Source organism: Lipotes vexillifer, unplaced genomic scaffold (assembly GCF_000442215.2).
Source record: "Lipotes vexillifer unplaced genomic scaffold, Lipotes_vexillifer_v1.1 scaffold325, whole genome shotgun sequence".
In the NCBI taxonomy this organism is placed as follows: Eukaryota; Metazoa; Chordata; class Mammalia; order Artiodactyla; family Lipotidae; genus Lipotes; species Lipotes vexillifer.
The window spans coordinates 2,918,099-2,938,332 of NW_006799313.1; the positions used below are offsets into that span (position 1 = coordinate 2,918,099).

The 20,234-nt window shown below is 46.2% G+C and overlaps 1 protein-coding gene across 1 annotated transcript in view; it reads right to left on the minus strand.

Annotated features, from left to right (window-relative positions):
* Window positions 1-15,063, minus strand: part of PDLIM1 (PDZ and LIM domain 1) — a 46,079-nt gene extending 31,016 nt beyond the window's left edge. Inside the window, exon 1 of the mRNA XM_007471595.1 lies at window positions 14,847-15,063. Within this exon, the coding sequence (XP_007471657.1) occupies window positions 14,847-14,942 (96 nt within the window). The 5' untranslated portion in view covers window positions 14,943-15,063. The remainder of the gene's footprint in view (window positions 1-14,846) is intronic.
* Between the last annotated feature and the right edge of the window lie 5,171 nt (window positions 15,064-20,234).

The following is a 20,234-nucleotide window of genomic DNA, read 5'->3' on the forward strand; positions in this document are numbered from 1 at the left end:
AGTCCAAGCCCTCCAGGAGCAGAGTACGCCCAGTCTCCCAGCACCCACAGGGCTCTGGCCTCACCTTGGAGAAGGCCCTTGACCCCTGGGAGCCCAGTGAAGATCTTATGAACATTTGAGGGTCTCTGTAAGGCTGAACCACAGGTAAGAGGCCTTTCAAGACATCAAATCAGGACACAAGGCTTAGGTCCTGAGCCTCCGTGTCTGATGCAGTTTTCAGCAGCCAGTTTCCAATCAGCCCTCGCCAAACGGAAAACACTGACCCTTCTGAGGTAGGCTAGTGTGATGGCTGCTGTCATGGCCATCCCCCCCATCAGTGCCCTATCCCCACAAAATAAGGGGTGGATGACTTGATCCTTGAGGTTCCTTCCGGTTCAGACATGCTATGACTTTATCAGGCAAAACTCTCCTGGAATGTAGCAGGATGTGGAAACCAGTGCAGAGATCCTGACCTCCTAACCTTCCTTTCTGGCTTTCCCATCATCTGTTTACCAGAGATCTGGCCTTTAGAGAACAAAAGTCCCCAATCCAAGGTTCGGATCTTCTTCTAATGCAGCCACTGGGAAAAGATATTTTATACAGGCGAGCGTAGGCCGCACTCCTTTCATTTGACTTCGGGGAGTTAGTTCTGAGTCACCCAGTTTGTGCCATAAAGACAAATTCCTCTCATTTTCTGCCCGTCTTCCCGAGAAGACTGACCTGGTGTGACTTCATGTATATTTCGCTTTTTCTAAAGAACAACACAGACCCCTTGTTTTACAAATGGCCCTAAGCATCACTTCACTGGGGATGAGCCATGGTTCTGGGTTGGCAAACTCTGTCTCCAGGGAGAACAGCCTGATTGAACTCATTTATCACGACCAGCTCTCATGGTCTTAAAGAGAAGTCCCCTTGGATAAAATCCAGAATCACTAATGAGGTTCCTCGGGACTGTGCCATCCCCCTGCTAAGCTCTAGCTACAGGGGCCTTCCTTCCTTCTTTCCCGCCTCAGGGCCTTAGCACCTGCTGTAGCCACTACCTGATTAACTTCTTGGCTTAAATGACCCTTCTCACAGAAGACTTTCCTGAACCCTCCAATCTAAGTTACATCCCTTGGGCTTCCCTGGTGGTGAAGTGGTTGAGAGTCCGCCTGCTGATGCAGGGGACATGGGTTTGTGCTGGTCCGGGAAGATCCCACATGCCGCAGAGCGACTGGGCCCGTGAGCCATGGCCGCCGAGCCTGCGCGTCCGGAGCCTGTGCTCCGCAACGGGAGAGGCCACAACAGTGAGAGGCCCGCGTACCGCAAAAAAATAAAATAAAAATAAGTTAGATTCCTTGTCAACCTTCCCCCCACCCCCCCAACCCCGTCAACATTTTCATACACTTTCTTCTTCACGGCACTTGTCAGTTAGGTTTGTAAATCTATTCTGTGGATTTGTTTACATAATGCTTGAGAGCCTACTAAACAGTAAGGTGTGGGAGAGCAGGATTTGTCTGCCTTTTGCACTGTGGTATCCCCAGTGCCTAGCAGTGACTGGCATATAGTAGGTGCTCAATAAATATTTGTCCAATGAGTGACTGCATCCAAAATATCTAGCGGTTGTTAAATATGTAATCATGCTGCTTCATTCCATCCTTTAAAAAAATGACTATTTCAAAAGGAATCAAATAATCACTTTCCCCAGCATTGCTATCCTGGACTGTGACCACTCACAAAACTAAAATGAGGAGATGGGGGCGGTGGGGAGCAAAAAGCCTGAGAAAATGAAAATAGAAATTTCCTTTTACTTTCATATGCTCAGCTGCTAAGAACTCTGCAATTTCCAGCATTTGGTTCAAACTGTCTCGGAGGTGAGGCATTTCTGCTAAGTACATCCCGACAGATCCTGGACAAGTTAGAACCAGCCTTAAGAGCCCTGAGTCTGAGTAGTCAAGGCCTGGCCATCCTATCTTTTGGTCTGATTTATTTTTTAAGCCAAATTAATGGGGAGCCAAAGGAAATCTCAGAAAGTTGTAAGACAACATCATCAGGTGGGACCCAGATGGAATCACACATAAATAAAGTCCACATTCTTTTATGAGCCGTCTATTTCTGGGGGGGAAATGGATTTAAACAAATTATGGGATTTGCGTTTTACAAAGCTCTTTCACATACATTCTCCTAGTTGAGATAATAATGATGATGACCTCACCACCAACATATAATTTTACAGATGAGGAAATTGAAACTCAGAAAAGCTGTGACTGACTCAAGTTCACACAGCTAAAGGTTGGAGCCTGAACTTGAAACCAGATCCCCTCATTCCAAATTCCATTCCCCTTCTGCTTTACCACAATGCCACAAGCAGAGGCTCCAAACCCAACTGTCAGAGCCAAACAGAAATCCAGAATTGAGCAGACTCATCTGTTGTGGCCTTCAACACAGGGAACTGGAGTGTCGCAAACTCCTGCCAAGGCCTGGGTGCCACTTGCCATCCATCAGACAACCATCTCCATTGGTCTATGCTGAGCTGGGGCCCAGTAACACCTCCCCTTATAAAATACTCATCAAGTCAGAACTGAAAAGCCCTCAGGACAGAAGGCCTGTGTCTCCAACTCTGGTTAGTTCCCATCATGAATGGAGGACCCCAAACCTTACTGCACACTAACTATTCATCACAATCATAGCAGTATTTATCAGTTAATGAGTGCTAATTATGTGTCAAACACAGTTTGTTTGGCAAGGGTAAAATTTCCCAGTCCTCCTGAGATACTATCAGGTAGCCAACATTATCTGCATCATCGCGGAGAAGGAAGTGGAGGAACGGGTTGACAGCTGCTGAGTGGCGGGCTGTGGGGCTCCGAAGTCCGTCCACCTAACCCAGCATGCCCCACCGTCTGTTCTGATTTCCTCCTGACCGTCAAATTCCATCAGAACCGGCTCAGAAGGGAGTCAGCTTCAGTTTCTAAAACAGAAGCCCTATACTCTCCTTCAAAGAGACAACAAGCCCATTAATTAGTTCAATGGACAATTCTCAAAAACCCTCTCCCAGCTTTCTTCCCCAGAGACCATACAACTTGATCACACAACTCTCGATGCCTGAGAATAAATGGGGTTAGGCACAATTTCCACTAATGAACAATCTGCCATCTGCAGAATTCACTCATGCCTCTCTCACCCTTTGCCCCCACAGGCAGACACTTTGCTCAGAGTCCAATCTGAACATCCATCCTATACTGCATCATTAAAGCCTGTGCACTGCCATCAGACTTCTAAACACAAAAGAAGGTTCATAGAATGTCACTTCTAAATGGTGCAGAATAGGACTATGATGTGGCTCTCCCACTTTCTTCGATTTACATCTAAATAAATAAATATTGCTTTCATACAAAACTGGATGCATAGCCTCTGGCCACAGCAAATGAAAAGATGACTTTCTTCCCCCGTATTATGGCATATACCTATTTTTTCCCTCCTCTGTTACCTCTTTCTTTCATTCATTCACTCATGAGATAGACATTCCTTAAGTCCATTCTCAAAGACAGTGTAGCTTATTAAGATGTGGCTACTGAAGTTAGATGACCAGGGTTCAAGTCCCGTCTCTGGTGCTTGTAAGGTAAGTACCCTTGGGTGGGATGTTTCACCTCTGTGTGCCTCACTCTTCTCACCTATGAAACAGGGGTGATAACAGTCCAGGCATCGAAAGGCTGTTGTGAGGATTACCTGAAATGATTCAGGCAGAGCACTGTCAAGTTCACAGTCTCCTGGGGCAGACAGGTATGTACAACAGCTGATGCTAGAAACAAGTAAAGAGGCAATGGGAGCCTAAAGGTGAAATCAGGGAAGGCTCCATGGAGGAGGCATTGCTTAAAACTGTGCAAAGGCACTACAGGAGGCAGAAAAGAGCATGCCAATTTACAGGAATAGCACGTGGACTGGCACAGATAAAACACAGGAAGTGAAGGGAGAGGAAGGGGAGGAGTCTGGAGATGTAAAAATAGACCAGGCTGTAAGAGTTCTGTCATTTTCTTTTTAACAAGACTGTACTTTATCTGGAAAACAATGGGGAACAACAAAGGAGTTTAAACATAGCCTCTGACTCAACTGCCCAGTTCTGCCAAGAAACAACCAATGAGCCCTAGCTCTGTTGAGATGAAGGTGATTGTATTTGTCAGATATTCCCTAATGGCAGTTGAGAGAAGCAGACCCATTCGAGGGGTCGACAATTCAGCCTCTAGGACAGCCATTCTGAGGCTGGCTTCCCCTAGAGGACTTGTCCAAAGGCACTTCTACTTAAAATTACGTGTTTGACAGCCAGATTGGGTTCCTTTAACTCCCTAAGCTCAAGATTGAAAGCTGGAGGAGGCCCATGAAATGAATCCAGTCTACAATCTTGGCTTTTCAAAATTTAAATTACTCTGCCCCCTTTAGCTGAGGCAGACACTCTCCATTTTGTCAGTTCTCACCATGCTCTACTGTCCCCAACACAGAAACCTGGGACCAGCTGCCATTTAGCATCTTTCTTGCAGCTGTTAATTTTTCCACTATCTCACCCTCGAGTCAAAACTCTTATGTTGTCTCCGAACCCCTTCATGCAAATGTGCTTGTGACCACTGGCTTAGTTAAAAAATTATATGCAGAAATGTTTTATGACTAGGACTACAAGACACCCTGGTTTGCCCAGGATGGTAACAGATGTTCCCAGCTTAATTATCAAAAGCACCCCATTTCATTTTCAACAGTGTATTTCAGTCTGGATGATAAATTGTATTGCCACTCTTTTTTTTTTTTTTTTTTTTTTTTTTTTTCTTGCGTTATGCGGGCCTCTCACTGTTGTGGCCTCTCCCATTTGCGGAGCACAGGCTCCGGACGCGCAGGCTCAGCGGCCATGGCTCACGGGCCCAGCCGCTCCGCGGCATGTGGGATCTTCCCGAAACGGGGCACGAACCCGCGTCTCCTGCATCGGCAGGCGGACTCTCAAGCACTGCGCCACCAGGGAAGCCCTGTATTGCCACTCTTTTGACAGAGATGGGGGCTTTAACCAAATACCTGTCAAACGGTTTAAACAGTTCTGAAGCAGCCTCACCCCACCCCCCCAAGGGAAAACTGTCCCTGTTCAAAGGTTCTCTGACTTTATTCTGCAGGCAGGAATACAGGTCAATTTCCTGAATGTTGACAGAATACTGTTAACCTTGACCCTTGGAACTGGCATCTAAACTTCAGACCAGAAATTGACCCAGCTCTCCAATAACTCAGGGGGAAACTGACATTGGCAAGGATGAGGCAGTGGTTCCCAAACAAGTTGGTTGTCAGATCCCCTCAGGTTTTAAAAATATAAATAGATCTCTACATCCCACTTCAGATCTACTGAGGGGAGTCTACACCATCGGTCCCCAACCTTTTTGGCACCAGGGACCGGTTTCGTGGAAGACAATTTTTCCACGGACGGGGTGGGCGGGGTTGGTTCAGGCAGTAATGCGAGCCATGGGGAGCGGCAGATGAAGCTTGCAGGTGAAGCTTCACTCGCTCCCGAGGCTCACAATCCTGCTGTGCAGCCTGGTTCCTAACAGACTGCAGACAGATACTGGTCTGAGAACCGGGGGTTGGGGACCCCTGGTCTACACAGTGCGACCCAGGAATCTTTATTTTTTAAAGCTTCCCGGAAGATTCTGATGCTCACTAGGTTTGGGAACATCAAGGGAGATGCTGACCAGCCTTTTTCCCCCAAAGGTCTCCCTGAACGAAGTTAACCAGGTAACAAAAAATACTTAGAATCTAAGATCTCAGCGCCTCCAAAGACAACTTCAAGGCTTACATTCTATTAAAATGCATAGAAGGCCCTTAAAAGAAACATCCAGGGACTTCCCTGAAGGTCCAGTGGTTAAGACTCTGTGCTTCCACTGCAGGGGGTAGGGGTTCCATCCGCGGTAGGAACTAAGATCCCACATGCTGTCCGTGGGGCGAGGCCAAAAAAAGAACCATTAGAATAGTATTTTCCTATCTCTTACCAAAACAAAGAAGAAAAAAAAAATCCCCTACACCACTGGTCAACATCCTTGAATGCAAATGGAGTACTGCAGAAGTTATTTCATTCCAGATGCCTAAACAACTTAACATCGTTCCTATTTTGCCTCCACCAGAAAACTCACAGCTAAATGTAGTATGCAATTACAGAAACCACCTGATTGAAAGGTCCTGGCACATCTCTTTCTTCTTCTATGTTCCAAATTTTTAATTTATTGATTGATTGATTGGCTGTGTTGTGTCTTCCGTGGCTGTGCGCAGGCTTTCTCTAGTTGCTGAGGGCTTCTAATTGCGGTGGCTTCTCCCACTGCGGAGCACAGGCTTCAGCAGTTGTGGTATGCGGGCTCAGTAGTTGTGGCACACGGGCTTAGATGCTCCGCAGCATGTGGGATCCTCCTGGACCAGGGCTCGAACCCGTGTCCCCTGCATTGGCAGGCGGATTCTGAACCACTGCACCACCAGGGAAGACCCCGATTTTTTTGTTACATCTTATGGTGCGTGTTCTTTTGTTTGAAATTTTGTAGCCATGTATTTTGGTGCTATAAATCACCTTACAAGTTGGGTGTATTAATATTAAATAATGATAACTTAATAATTTTTAACATACAAACAAGACTGGAATAAAGAAATTTGGAATTCATGTTCAATCTCAGTGCCATGTACCTTAGGGACAACCTCCTTTGAACTAATGGCTGTGTCCAAGTATTTAGGTATGAATTTTTTTTAAAAATACATTTATTTATTTATTTATTTATATATTTTGTTGCTCCGTGTGGGCTTTCTCTAGTTGCGGTGGGCGGGGCCTACTCTTCATTGCGGTGCGCAGGCTTCTCATTGCGGTGGCTTCTCTTGTTGTGGAGCACAGGATCTAGGTGCATGGGCTTCAGTAGTTGTGGCATGCGAGCTCAGTATTTGTGGCTTAGTGGGCTCTAGAGCACAGGCTCAGTAGATGTGGTGCACCGGCTTCGTTTAGGTATAAATTTAAAAGACTCTGAGCTGGATGACAAAGCAGGGCCCCGCCCTGCAGTATGCCACTTAGATGCAGAATTTGAACTCTCCTTAGTCAGACTTCTGACTCAGTTTGTTTGTGGGCCCAGGCTATGGCACAGACTTTGAAGCCACATTATAGAAACAGAAGCTGTATGAGCTTATGCAGTTGGCTTGAAAACTCCAAGAATGTTTCAAAATGTTCTTGGTTACTCCATAACCATTTTCTTAAGAAAATGAGGCAATGAAGTCGTTCAGGTCCAAGTAGCTGAGCTATGCTGTAATCCAGCTTCACTTCGCACTCGGTGCAAAAGGAAGCTATTAACACTAAGGGGTGACCGATCAAAGAGACATTGCTCTTAGTCTGAAAGACCAACCATCATTTCTTAGGTAGGAATATAATTAAAAAGCAGATAGCAAAGTAGAATACCCTGACTAATTGATCAAGAAGTCATCAGTCTCTCAAAGGTCCCTATACAAGTCCCAGTGAATCCCGTGTGCTTTTAAACAGCCCCAATAACAACCACCCATAACCCAAATCCTAACCATTCACTAAACACATAACCTTGGGCAGTTACACTCTCCACTGTTTCCTCATTTATCAAATAAAACTTATAATAGGGTCAACCTCATTTGTTGCTGGATTAAATGAGATTTCATTTGTAGAGTTTAGAACAATGTCTGGCCCATAATAAGCACTCAATACAATACACAGTAGCTACCACTAATATATTTTTTTAATAGTACCACTGTATCCTGACAACTTCTATGTGTTAGCCATAGTGCTAAGCTCTCTCTAGACATCATCTTAATCCTCACTACAACCTTTGAAGACAAGGACTATTATTCCCACTTTACAAATGAGAGCACTGAGGTTTCAGAGGCTAACCCTGCCTGAGGACATACAGCTAATATAGGGACAAGACAAGGTTTGAACCTAGATCAGGCTGATACCGAGACTTCATTTTCCCATGACATCAAGATGGCTTTAATTCTTGATTTGCTGCATTAAAAATAAGGCAGAAAGTACAAAGCAGCGACATCCAAATAGTTCACCATGACATGGTAATTTAATTTTTAAAAATGCTATATGAATGGAAAAATGTCTGAAAAGTTTTGCAGCAAACCGTTAAACAGTGTTTACCTCTGAGAAGTAAGATTGGGGAAAGGTGTTGGAAGGCTTTTACCTGGGGCTGTCCACATTTTTATATTATTGGATCTTTTATAATAAGCACAAGGGTTGTTATGTAAGCTTTTTATTGAGGCATAACACACATACAGAAAAGGACACGAATTGTAAATAAACAGCTGGATGGATTCTCACAAAGAAAGCGCACCCATGGAATCAGCACCAAATAAAGAAACAGAACATTACCTGAACTTCCAAAGGCCCCTTGTGCCTCCTTCCCATCATTAACCTCCTGGCAAAGGTTACTGTGATCCCGACTTTTAACACTATAGATTAATTTTGCCTGATTAATCTTATATTACTGCAATGATGTGGTATTTATGCTTTATGTCTGGCTTCTTTCTCTCAACATCATATGTCTGCCTGTCTGATCCATGTCATTGTGCATGGTTGTAATTCCTTCATTCTCATGGCTGCAGTGTTTCATATCATTATTTATATGTTTATAAACACATTTATATATACCACCATTTATTTCTCCATTCCACTGTTGTTAGACATTTGAACTGTTCCGAGTTTGGGGCTATCGTGAATAGTGCTGCTTTGAAGATTCTTGACATGTCTCTTGGTGCCATGTGGACACATTTCTATTGGGCAGTTAACTAGGAAAATTGTTGGGTCATAGGGTCTGATCATGTTCAGCTGTGGAAGTGTAAGTTTTTTTTAATATAATTTTTTTAAAGAAATGGATGTAAATCATTGCTGCATCACCTGAATTTTATTTATCTGTATGCATTTGATAACTTTATCCTATATAGGTCATACCTATGTCCTTATCTTCTTACCTGATGGACATGAGTAGTCATATCTATTAAAATTAGGCTGAGTCCTTGATCAAGAACCTGGCCTCCTACAAGACCAGAGTGTTCTTCAGAAAGGTGTTTTCCATGTTTATGGCATTTACTGAGGAGGCAGCGTACTACACATATGAAAATACACCACGGACCTCAGTTACAGATGAGCTTTCCACTTCACCCACGTTGGTGCTAATAACAGTATCAACAATCACACAGGGTGCTAAATGCCATACAGAAATTACCTTTCTCGTCTTAGGTTTTCATGGGTACATTTTGTTCTGGACTTGGCCGCCACTTTGCAGGCCCATCCTTGGCTGGGCAAGGTGGATCTGTCCTCTCCCTGGTCATCTTCATTTGCCATAAAAACTGCCCTCAAATTCCCTCCTGGCCACCTACAGAGACTTTTCTCTGGCAAAGCAACCAATTCCTCTGCTCTTCTGTTCTTCCCTGCCCACACGGCCATGGAATCCTGTGGCTGGTCTGTCAGTTCTCCCAGGTGGGGCCATGGCTTCTAGCTTTTCAGGAGAAACAGGAAGGGGAGGTGCTGCTCTCTAGGATGCTCTGAGCTCCAGGGGCACTCAGGCTGAGGCCAACCCAGCCAACCCCCATGGGCATGAGGGCCTCTGGGGTGAGGAGCCCAGGAGAGTCCTACCCCTCATGTTGATGACTGCCCCGCCATTAGCACTTCTCAGACCTGGGTGCTGGGTAATATTATTATCAATGAAATATTGACAGTTACAGCTTATCAGGGGGCAGAAAACTGTGGTTAAAGCTGGCCTGGGAGTCAATCTGTCTGGCTTCAAATCCCAGCTCTTCAATTTACTGTATGTATTGTGTGTCCTGTGTCCCTGTGTTGTGGGTTGTGGGGAATACAGAAAAAGATAATGCAAGTGCACACCTAGCACAGAGTAGCCATTCAAAGTATATTAGCTACTGTTAAAACATTATTATGACATAGAGGTTAAGGCTATGGGCTTTGAAGCCAGACTGCTCAGCCAAATTCCAGCTCTATCCACTCACTACTGTATGACAAGGGCAAAGTACCTAATGTTTCCATGGCTCAGTTTTTTCATCTATAAAATGGGTATCTTAATTGTATCTACCTCACAAGATACTTGTGACGATTACTGAAAGACTATGTTAAGCTCTTAGAACACTGCCTGGCATATAAAGAGTCTTATATACAGTTTAACTATGGTCATTGCTGCAAGCCAGTCAAATAAATATTCTCACACAAATCTTCCAAGTGTAAATGGAGGCTCTTGTGATTAACATAAGAGTCATTTGGGCATAGATATTCACAGATGAATAACACAACCCAAATTCATCTGAGAACATTTCTGAATTCATATTACGTTTTCTCATCAACTGGTGGTTGAAGGTACAATTAATGTCATATGAGAGGTTGGGACACTTTTTAACAATTAAAAAAAAAGGGGGCCCTCATAGCCAAAGGGTACAAAACCACTGGTTTGCTTATTTATTATTTTATTTATCTTTACAGAGAATTGAGCCCCAGAGAAGGCATGTGACATACCTGGGGTCACCCAGTGTGGTGTTCAGGACTGGAGCTCAGCCTGAGTTCCTGCCCTGGACACTCTACCAGGCACCATACAGAAGTTCTGGCAGCCTCTCCAGGCTCTCCTCTGAGACGTACTGGAAGTCAAATCATCCTTTAAAAATTAATTTTCTGACATAGCCTTTTGCTCATTTTTAAATGAGCCTTTACATTTTCCTCTACAAAGAAGTTAAGAATTAGTTCATTCATTGAAAAAATTTGTAAATTCAAACAAATTACCTAACCTATGGGCACTGAGCTTCTCCCCTGTAAAAGGCAAAGAACACTCATTTTCCTCTCCAGGGAGCAATGGCCAGGTACGGCCTAGGGAATGAGCACAGCTTGGAAGCCACTCCTAACTAGTCCCAGCACAAGAGCAATTCTGGTGCTTCCCCCAGTCCTGATCAGAGTGGGAGAGTGAGCTCAGTGGTTAAATGATAACCTCCTCTCAGTTATCTGCCCTGTTGCAATACCTTAACACCATTCTCCACTCTCTCCTCCTCAAAGACAAGCCAGCAAGGTTGGCATTCAGGATTTTAGGTAAGGGGCAGGGTCTCTGGTCAAAGGGACATAACATGGCTTGGTGAATTTCATGCCAGTAGGCTCAAGCATTCACTTCCAAGCCATTCCCTGTAATTCATCCTCTTCCTCCTCTCCTTAGATAAGCTGGAGCAGCTAATATTTCCCAGGTGATCAATTTCACAGAATGAGGGAGTACAGAGCAAGGGCCATTAATGCATAATGAGCCTTTATGGACAATTCTCACTTTTCACAATCTGACAGATAAGCCCTGCTCTTTCGACCTTAAGGACATGATGCAAGCCTACTTGAGTCTGGAAATGACACTCTTTAAAGTCAGAAAAGACCCTCTGACTACAGAGTATCCATTATTAAACACTCCTTAGGATACTTGAGCGAAAACCAGAGGCTCTTAGCAAAGGCTTCCCCAGGACACAAGAGGCAAATGAGCAACTCCTCCCACCAAGAGCATCCCCTTATCTCTGGCCCCACCCCTTCCTGCCTTTTGTCAGTTGCTGGGAGAGGAAAAACAGTCAACATAAACGCAGCAATTTTGGCCTGGGTGTGGATTCTCTGAAGACTTCCATGGAAAGCAACTAGAGGAAATAAGAAATTGACATGGGAAAAAAAAAAACCAACATACAACTCAAGGAGATAGACAACTGTAGACCTGGAGCAGGAACTGACAGAGAAAAAAAATCTCAGAGGACAATTGCAAATGTGTCGGGAGTCCAAGGAGGACTTCAGGGAGTCCAAGGTAGAGGCTTAAATGAGAAACTGGTAAAAGGAAGAAAGATAGTTTATGTCCATTCACAGTTGGAGAGCTGGATTGAAATTTTTTAAGTGTATCACAATAACAAAGATGAAAATATTGAGGAACAAAAGCAGCTATTCACACACACACACACAAATGTGTACTGTTTGTTTCTGTTCAGAAACTGGCTAAAAACAAGGAGGTAGGTTAGTGAGCTGCTGAGGTCCTGGTAATGTTCTATTTCTTGACCTGGGTGGTAACTCTACAGGTCTTTACTTTATAAGCATTTGCTGTGCATTTTTAGTTTATGACTTTTTAATTTCACAATAAAAGGGTTAAAAAAGAAAAAGAAATAATTTCAAGTATACAGGATTACAGAGTTATATTCAGGAGCTTTAGTAGTTTGACAAAAGAATGAAGCCAATACCAGAATAATTCATGCAAGAGAAAGCAAACATAGCTATTTAAATAAAAGGCACTCCTTTCCCAGCCTAATTTTATGGTTTGCTTTGGTGTGGAGACTCAAAGTCTGCATATACAAAACCATAGCAAACTGTATCTGCCCCGAATGATGAATCTAGCACACCTACCGACCAGAACGTGTGTATAACTTTGCGGATGCTCACACCTCCTCACTATTGTTCACTGTTTACAGAGCAATCTCACATACCTTAACCCACAGCCAATGGCTGGAGTTATCCCCATTGCAGAGATAAAAAAGGCAGCCACAGACAGTAGAAGACTCACCCTAGCTACAGCTCAAGTAAGAAGCAAAAATCAGACCTATACCAGATCTCAGACAGCTACCTCAGGGACCCTTTATGACAATGACTTTCCTATTCCCAGGAAGTTAGGAGGCCCATGTTTTTTCCATGTGGGAATAATGAGATGAATAAACAGGTAAATTACTGTCAGCAAGAGAATGTCACCTCCTCTGAGTCACTTTCACTTTTCAATTAAAGCACAACCCAGGGTGTTATAAAGATTAGCTTCCCTCACTAAACCATGAACACCTTGAGAGTGGAGCGTGTCTTCTTCATTTCTGGGGCTCCAGGGCTTTGCTGTATAGTTTCTAGAATATGCTATATGCTCATGAGACGTGCTAATAAAAAAATAAACAAACAGATGAGGGTACAAACTAAAGAATTCACAGTATTGTGTTTTCCACCCCATACCATCATTCTTGCACAGGGCCACTTGCATTAAGTCTTTTAAAAACAGCTAAAATGGCAGGCAGTAATTGCCCTTTTAATAGATGGCCAATATAGTCTCAATTCTTTTTTTTTTTTTTTTTTTGATCACCCCCACTCTGTCCCTCCAGCTCCAGCTCCTTGGAGGAAGCCATATTCTCCAGTTCTTAAGAAAGGGTTTCATGTCATACATAAATTCAGAAGCTGAGCCGGCTGACAGGTTAATTATAGACACAAAGAGTGGGGACAAATGGACTATGAGGTAAGCGAGTCTAAATGTGCCTTCCCTGGATAAGCATCTATTAATAAGCCTGCAAAGATTTACTGGGCACAGCCAGGTTCAGCTCGGTGCCAGCCTTGGGGGCAGGGGTCCAGATTTGGGGAAGGCACAGTTTCTGCGCTTGAGGAATCTGGCTGGTGGCTGGAAAGACAGCATGTACCTGCAAGAATAATCGAAGTTGTCCCCTGGGGACAGCAGGTGGAAGACAGGGCCTAAGAACTGAAGCACCTGCCCCTCTTGGGAGTGGGATGGTCAGAGAAGACATCACTCCACTAGGGCCCACCTGCAAGGAAATGTGGGTAGGACTGTGGCTGCAGAGAAGCCAAAGAGGAAGCCCCAATTCTTTTCGTCCTGTGCCTCCCACCATATTTTTTCTGGGGCTGGAGGCAAGGACCTAAGTCAAAAAGACCCATAGGGATATTCCCCTTCCCTCTCCACCCTCCCCCTCCAAGAAAAAGGAGGAATGTTCAGATGGCTGGGGAGGCAGGTCTAGGGTCATCTTCAGCAAGCAGATGAGCCCAAGAATGGAATGATAGGCCTAGCAAAGCTGGGTACCAGAGAGTGCTTCGCACGCCCTTTTTTCATTCAGTCAAAAAATATTTCTTGCCCGCCTTTTGGTGGCACATTGAATGTGGCAACTCTCAGTGGGACATCAACCTTGCCTTTAGCCCAGACTAGATGACCAAAGCCTGGGCCTCCCTCGGGCTTCCGCTTTATTTGGGGATGATGGACCTGGTCGTCTCCGATTGAACCTGGGCCCTTCCAAACAGATGAGGACCCTCTGAGAATTTTTCAAGCACCAACTTCCCCCAGACAAACACATAAGGTGGGAACCCCACCGCACCCGTATTTATGGGGGAAAAGGGCTGATCAGTTGATAATCCCGAAATGCCAGGAAGAAATACGGCACGGCCATCTCCCGCGAAATAGTGGAATGTCCAAGAGGGTTTATTCGGGTTGGTCTGTTTCCAAAATCCCGCCATTTCTCCAAAAGACATTAGAGAGGTAAAACCTGGCCATGGATCAAGTCCAAAGAGTGAGAAACTGTTTCGATTGTTGCGTTTAACCTCACTCGCCCTCCCCGCCCCCGCCCCAGTAAACTTCCCATCCTCTCCGCCTCACTTTCCAGGTGGTTCCTGCTACTTTCAAACTGCTTTCCGCCGCTCTGCGGCTTGTTTAGAACGGGGAAGCGCTATCTCCCAGCGTGCGGGATCTGCGGGGACCCTGAGCCTTTCACCCGCGGACAAAGCGCGTCCACGCGCCGGCCACGCTTCCGGAGCGAAGGCACGAAAACTGCGCCTTTCTGTCCCGCGGACGCGGTAAGTGGTGCTCCGCGGCCGGCTGGCTCGCCTGGGAGCGCGGCGTCCGGCAAGCGCGGCGAGGGCTGCGGGCCCGAGGTGCGCGGAAAGCGCTCGGCGCACCTGGCGCACCTGGCTGCGCCCGGCCGCCCCGGCTCAGTCCCGGGCTCCGGAAGCCGCCGTCTCCGACAGCGCCCGCGGCGACCCGGCCGCCCCAGCTCCCCTCTGGGTCACGCCGCTCCCCAGCCCGGGATGGCCCCACTCCCCGCACGTCCCAGGCTGCTCTTACCCGGGAAATGGCGAGAGGCTGCTCGAAGTCCTTGCCCCCCACGAGGCGGAAGCCCCACGGTCCCGGGCCCTGGAGCGCTATTTGCTGCGTGGTCATGGCGCGGCGACGGTGGTCGGCGACTCCCGGGGACAGACGGGGCAGGACGCAGAGCGGCGCGCTGGGCTCCCCGGCAGCTGTCGGAGAAAGAGAGCGCGGCGCGGGCCCGGGGATCCTGGGGCGGGCGGGAGCTGGGCGGGAGGAGGGCGGGGGCGGCTCCGCCCAGGCCGCGTCGCAGCCGCCTGCCACGCCTGTCCTCCTGCCCGCGGCCCGCAGCTGCCCCCCGCCCCCGCGCCCGCACAGGGCCTGGCCGAGGGTCGGGCAGAGAGAGCCTGGGGTCAGCTCGGGGGGCTCGGGAATCTCAGCAGCGCCAACCCGGCCCCCAGCGCCACCTCCCTCCCGCGCCAGCTGCCGCCCGGCTGCACTCCCAGCCCCGCCGCGGGCGCTAGGTGAGAGGCGAGTAGGTTCCGGCGACCTCGAAGGAGACAAAGCTTGGTGCTTTTGAAGGAGTTTGGAAGTGCTGTTCAAAGTCATCCCTTTGAGGTCAGCTCCATTTTCACATTTGTTTTATTGTAAACGACAACGATGTTTCAAAGGTGCTTTCGAGTGATCTCGTTTGAAAATATGAAGCAGTCAGGGCATTTATAGCCCCATTTTACAGATGAATTAACTGGGTTGGCCAGAGGTTGGAAGACCTGCCAGAAGCCACACAGCTTGTCCGTGGTGTAACTGGACCGTCGCCCAGGCTCCCCGTGCTAAAACCACACACTGGAACTTTTCTAGTGTGAAGTTGTAAGTGAACTTAAAAACCTTCCTAGAAACCTTTCCTCCTGGCTGGATTCACTGTAGGTTCTGTCCTTCCCAACAATTCACACCTCAAGTTTGAGGCGGGCCAAGTGCGTGGAAAGGGAACTGGGTTGAGTCCGAAGACCTGGGTTGCTGACTTGCCACTAGCCTCCTAACTGGGCTCTGCCCCCCTCACCCTGGAGTACGTTCTCCTCGCCAGATCAGACCACACCTCCTTGTCCACTGGGTCCCCCACTTCCCTCTGAGTAAAGCTGAAATGCCTAAATTGCTTGTAGGGCCACCCACAGAATGGCCCCAACTCCCTCTCTGACCTCATCTTGTGCTGCTCCCAGCCCACACTGGCCTGTTGCTTCTGCCTCAAAGGCTTTGCGTCAGGGCCTCTGGAATGCTTTTCTCCCAGACATCCTAAGGCTCGCCCTTTGTTCAGATGTCATCATCTCAGTTAGGCCATCTCTGAAAGCCCTATTTAAAACCTCCTCTCCAGAACACCCTGTCACCTTCCTCTGCTTTTATTTTCCCATTGTATTTATCACCATCTGACATACTCAATATTTCACTTATTTGTACTCCCCAGTCACCCCTAAGCATTAGTTCCCCAGTGGTAGGGTATTGTATCTGTTTGGATCACTGCTGTATCCCAGTGCCTAATAATTGTGCCTAGTGCATAGTATTTAATGAACTCAATACATTGGCCAACCTTATGACCTTTGGGTCCCAGGTTCTTCATAGTTTTCTTGGCTCCAATTCATCCTGGCACCTGAGCCCCAGTGTTCTGTCTCTTTGTGATCCTGGCCTACCTACCCAGAAGCCCTGTGCACAGATGTACACATAAAAGGATCATCTTACTTGTCCAGTTGTGTCACAGCACAAATGCCTGGTTTGGGAATGGTTTGCTTGAATTTAAAAATCAAAGTCGTTTTATGTCATCTATCCATCCCTCTCATCTTGCATCTTGATATTCTCTTTTTTTTTAATCGAAGTATAGTTGATTTACAATGTTAGTTTCAGGTGTATAGCAAAGTGATTCAGATATATATGCTTTTTCAGATTCTTTTCCGTTATAGGTTATAACAAAATATTGAATATAGTTCCCTGTGCTATACAGCAGGTCCTTGTTGTTTATCTATTTTATATATAGTAGTGTGTATCTGTTAATCCCAAACTCCCAATTTATCCCCCCGACTCCCCATCCTGATATTCTTTTTTTTTTTTTTCTAATTTATTTAATTTACTTTTGGCTGCGTTGTCTTCGTTGCTGCATGTGGGCTTTCTCTAGCTGTGGCGAGCGGGGGCTACTCCTCGTTGCGGTGCGAGGCCTTCTCACTGCAGTGGCTTCTCTTGTTGTGGAGCGCGGGCTCTAGGCATCCTGATGTTCTTGAATCTGAGAAAAAGGAATGGAGTTACAGCCAGGAGCCAACTACCTGCTTCATCAAAGCCAAAACTTATACCCTCTTTGATTAAGATTCTCCTGATTTAAAAACATGCTTGTATTTCAAGTCCCTGCAGAATTTGGGAGAATCGCCAAATTCTGGGTCTGCCCTAAGATGGGTAGAAGTTTTGAATATTTTGTGTCCTAGGAAGAGAAAAAGGTTGAAGAGCCACAGCTTCTGTGCTCCCCAAAGGTGGGAACTGCCTCTCGTTCAACCCCAGGTGTCCTGCTAGCATGGACCTGATACATCGTGGGTGCCAGTAGTGCTTATTCTATACAATATTCTTTTCAGATATAGGGCAGAAGTACATAGGTTACTTCATTTAGTTATTAAATGTTATCAGTTGCAGTCTGGCTCTACATAACAAGAGCTATAAAACAGTCAACACTCTGACCAGGCCATCCCCTTTCTGGGTATTAATTCCAAGGACATAATTTAAAAGAAGAGGAAAAAGTTTTATGTACAAAGATATTTATAGCCACATTATTTATAATGACAAAAGAACTGGCGTTAAGCAGCAACAGAAAAGTGGCTAAATACGGTATGGCCATATGAGGGAATAGTATGCAGCATAAAAATGATCATCATGAAGTCTATGAGGGACTTCCCTGGTGGTCCAGTGGTTAAGACTCCACGCTCCCAATGCAGGGTGCCTGGGTTTGATCCCTGGTCAGGGAACTACATCCCGCATGCCATAACTAAGAGCCCGCGTGCTGCAGCTAAGATCCGATGTGGCTAAATAAATAAATAAATATTTTTAAAAAGACTGAGAAGGCAGGGAAATGTGTTTTCAAGATATGTAAAAAAGAGTGGAACAAAATTATTGGTAAACCAATTATTATTTGTAAACAAAATTATAGATTTCATGTTAAAAAATGAAAATTATGTCTACCTATTGCCCAAAATTAGGAGAAAGTACAAAAACTAACTTTGTATTGGAAGATGGAGAAAATTTTTTAAAATAATTTCTTCGAACAATGATGTAAAGTTTTCAAAGCAAAAATCAATTAAATGGCCTCAACTCCTTGGATGCAGACTAAATGCTAATCTTTCTGGGGGTAGGGAACCTCATCTTCTGTCTTTTTGATCTCCCTCTCCCTGCTCCAGCAAGCCAGCTCTGAGCTGGGCACACAGCATGTACTCAGAAAATACCCAGTGATGGATTGACAGCTCTGACCCCCAAACACAAGCAACCTTGTTTTATCTTAAACACCATTATTTATTAATCCAAACTCTGCAATTCCCTCACTGGCCACCCTTGACTCCTGCAGAGTACCAGTTGAATGGCCTTAAGCAACTTCTCTGAACTTCAGTTGCCTTGCCTATTATTATTATAATGAATTCCATGAAAGTTTTTTGACCCTAAACAGCCTACATCAAAATACCTGCATATGAGGGGGTGCAGGTTGGGTAGAGAGGATGCTGAAGAAATGGAAGCAAGGACAGGGAAAGGACAGAGGAGCAATGGTCTAGGAAGTCAGGGAATAGTGGGTGTGTCCAACTCTCAGTCCAGTTTAACAAGGTGGACAGGGTGGGTGGCATCTGCTGGCGGATTCCCCCCCACTCCCCGCATCGGTCTTCTGCAGAGCTGGCTACTCCCACACCCAGGGTGCCACTGCCAGGACCCTCCAGAGCCACTGTGCTGAGGGAATAACAGCCCCATTTCTTAAGAACTGAGAGTAGGACTGTACTAGCCTTTACATACGGACTTATTTAATCTCCAGGACAAGTCCTGGACCCGCTCAGGGGACTGCAGAGCTCCCATTCCTGGAGATCGCAGCCATGACCCCTCCCCGCTCTGGGACTGAGCCTTGACCCAAGAGGGAGCGTAGGTGACTCCCAGGCTCCAAGCCTCCATTGGGATCTGCGGCCGGCCCTGCCCAGGGGCTAGAGAGCCGGAAGCGGCCGACGGGCTCAGGGCGCAGCGGCTCCTCCATCCCTAAACCGGTGCAGTTGCCCGGGGTGCCCTGGTTAAATGACATCACAGCGATTTGTTTCTTCTTTCTCTAAAAAGAACCGAAACCCAAGCTCAGAAGCTTGCAAAACAAAGCATCTTTTCCCGGTAGGTCCTATTCCCCCTGTCTGGTCCCCATCAACCCTCAACCCTGCTCCCAGGGTCAGTGCGCCCTGTACTGGGATCCCACGCGCGGCTGGTCCCACTATGCCCCAGGACGGCTGACCGGGGGGAAGGTGCCCTCGGCTGAGCCAGGGACTGGTCAGGGAATCGGGCGCCCAATTTTTTACTTTCTCCCGCTTTCTGCTCCGGCCCAAGGGGGAGGGGTGGGTGGTGGGCGGGGTGAAGGGGTGGGATCCTGAAGTGGCCGTTTGGGATTGGGCGCCTGTAGGATTCCACACGGAACATGCTCTGTGGAGCGTCGGGCCCTGAGGACACCTGGACACGTGACCTGGCTGAAGTCCCCTCCGGTCTGATAAAGGTGTGGACAGATGAACTGGGAGATCTAAGGCCTGCCGTGTGCCTAGCAGACAAGAAGCTGTTTTGTCTACCTGCCTCCTGGATCCCTGGACACGTGGCACAAAAATCATCAAGTTATCAAAGAGGCTGGACCACTGCCATTTCCCAAGCATCCCTGAATATTAAAAGAAGAAATTCCAAAACAAGATCATAGATAAAGTGGTTCATATTAAGCATACATATTGGAAAAGTTAAGACAAAAAGACAATGTCATGTAATAGTGTTGTTCACAAGATAATTAATGGATTAATAAAAAATATAATTTACCTCCTGATACCTAAATTTAAAGTTGTATGATTAACATATTTCATTGCTGTTATTATATTTCAATGGCTTTATATGTAAACTCATAGGGAAAAACTTCAAAAGTCTAAATTTGAATCTTTAGCATACATGGACCCACCTCTTGGTCACCTACCCCCAAAAGAGGAAAAGTGGCTTGGGGTCAGAGTCACCCAACAGACCCTAGTCCAATACCCAGTCAATAAACATTGTCCCCATTACTAAACAGTGACTATGAGAGTATGTGCTATAGGAACTTGACATATATTGTATTTCATCCACACAATAGCCCAGTGAAGTATTGTGATGCCCTTTAAAATATATATATATATATATATATATATATATATATATATTTTT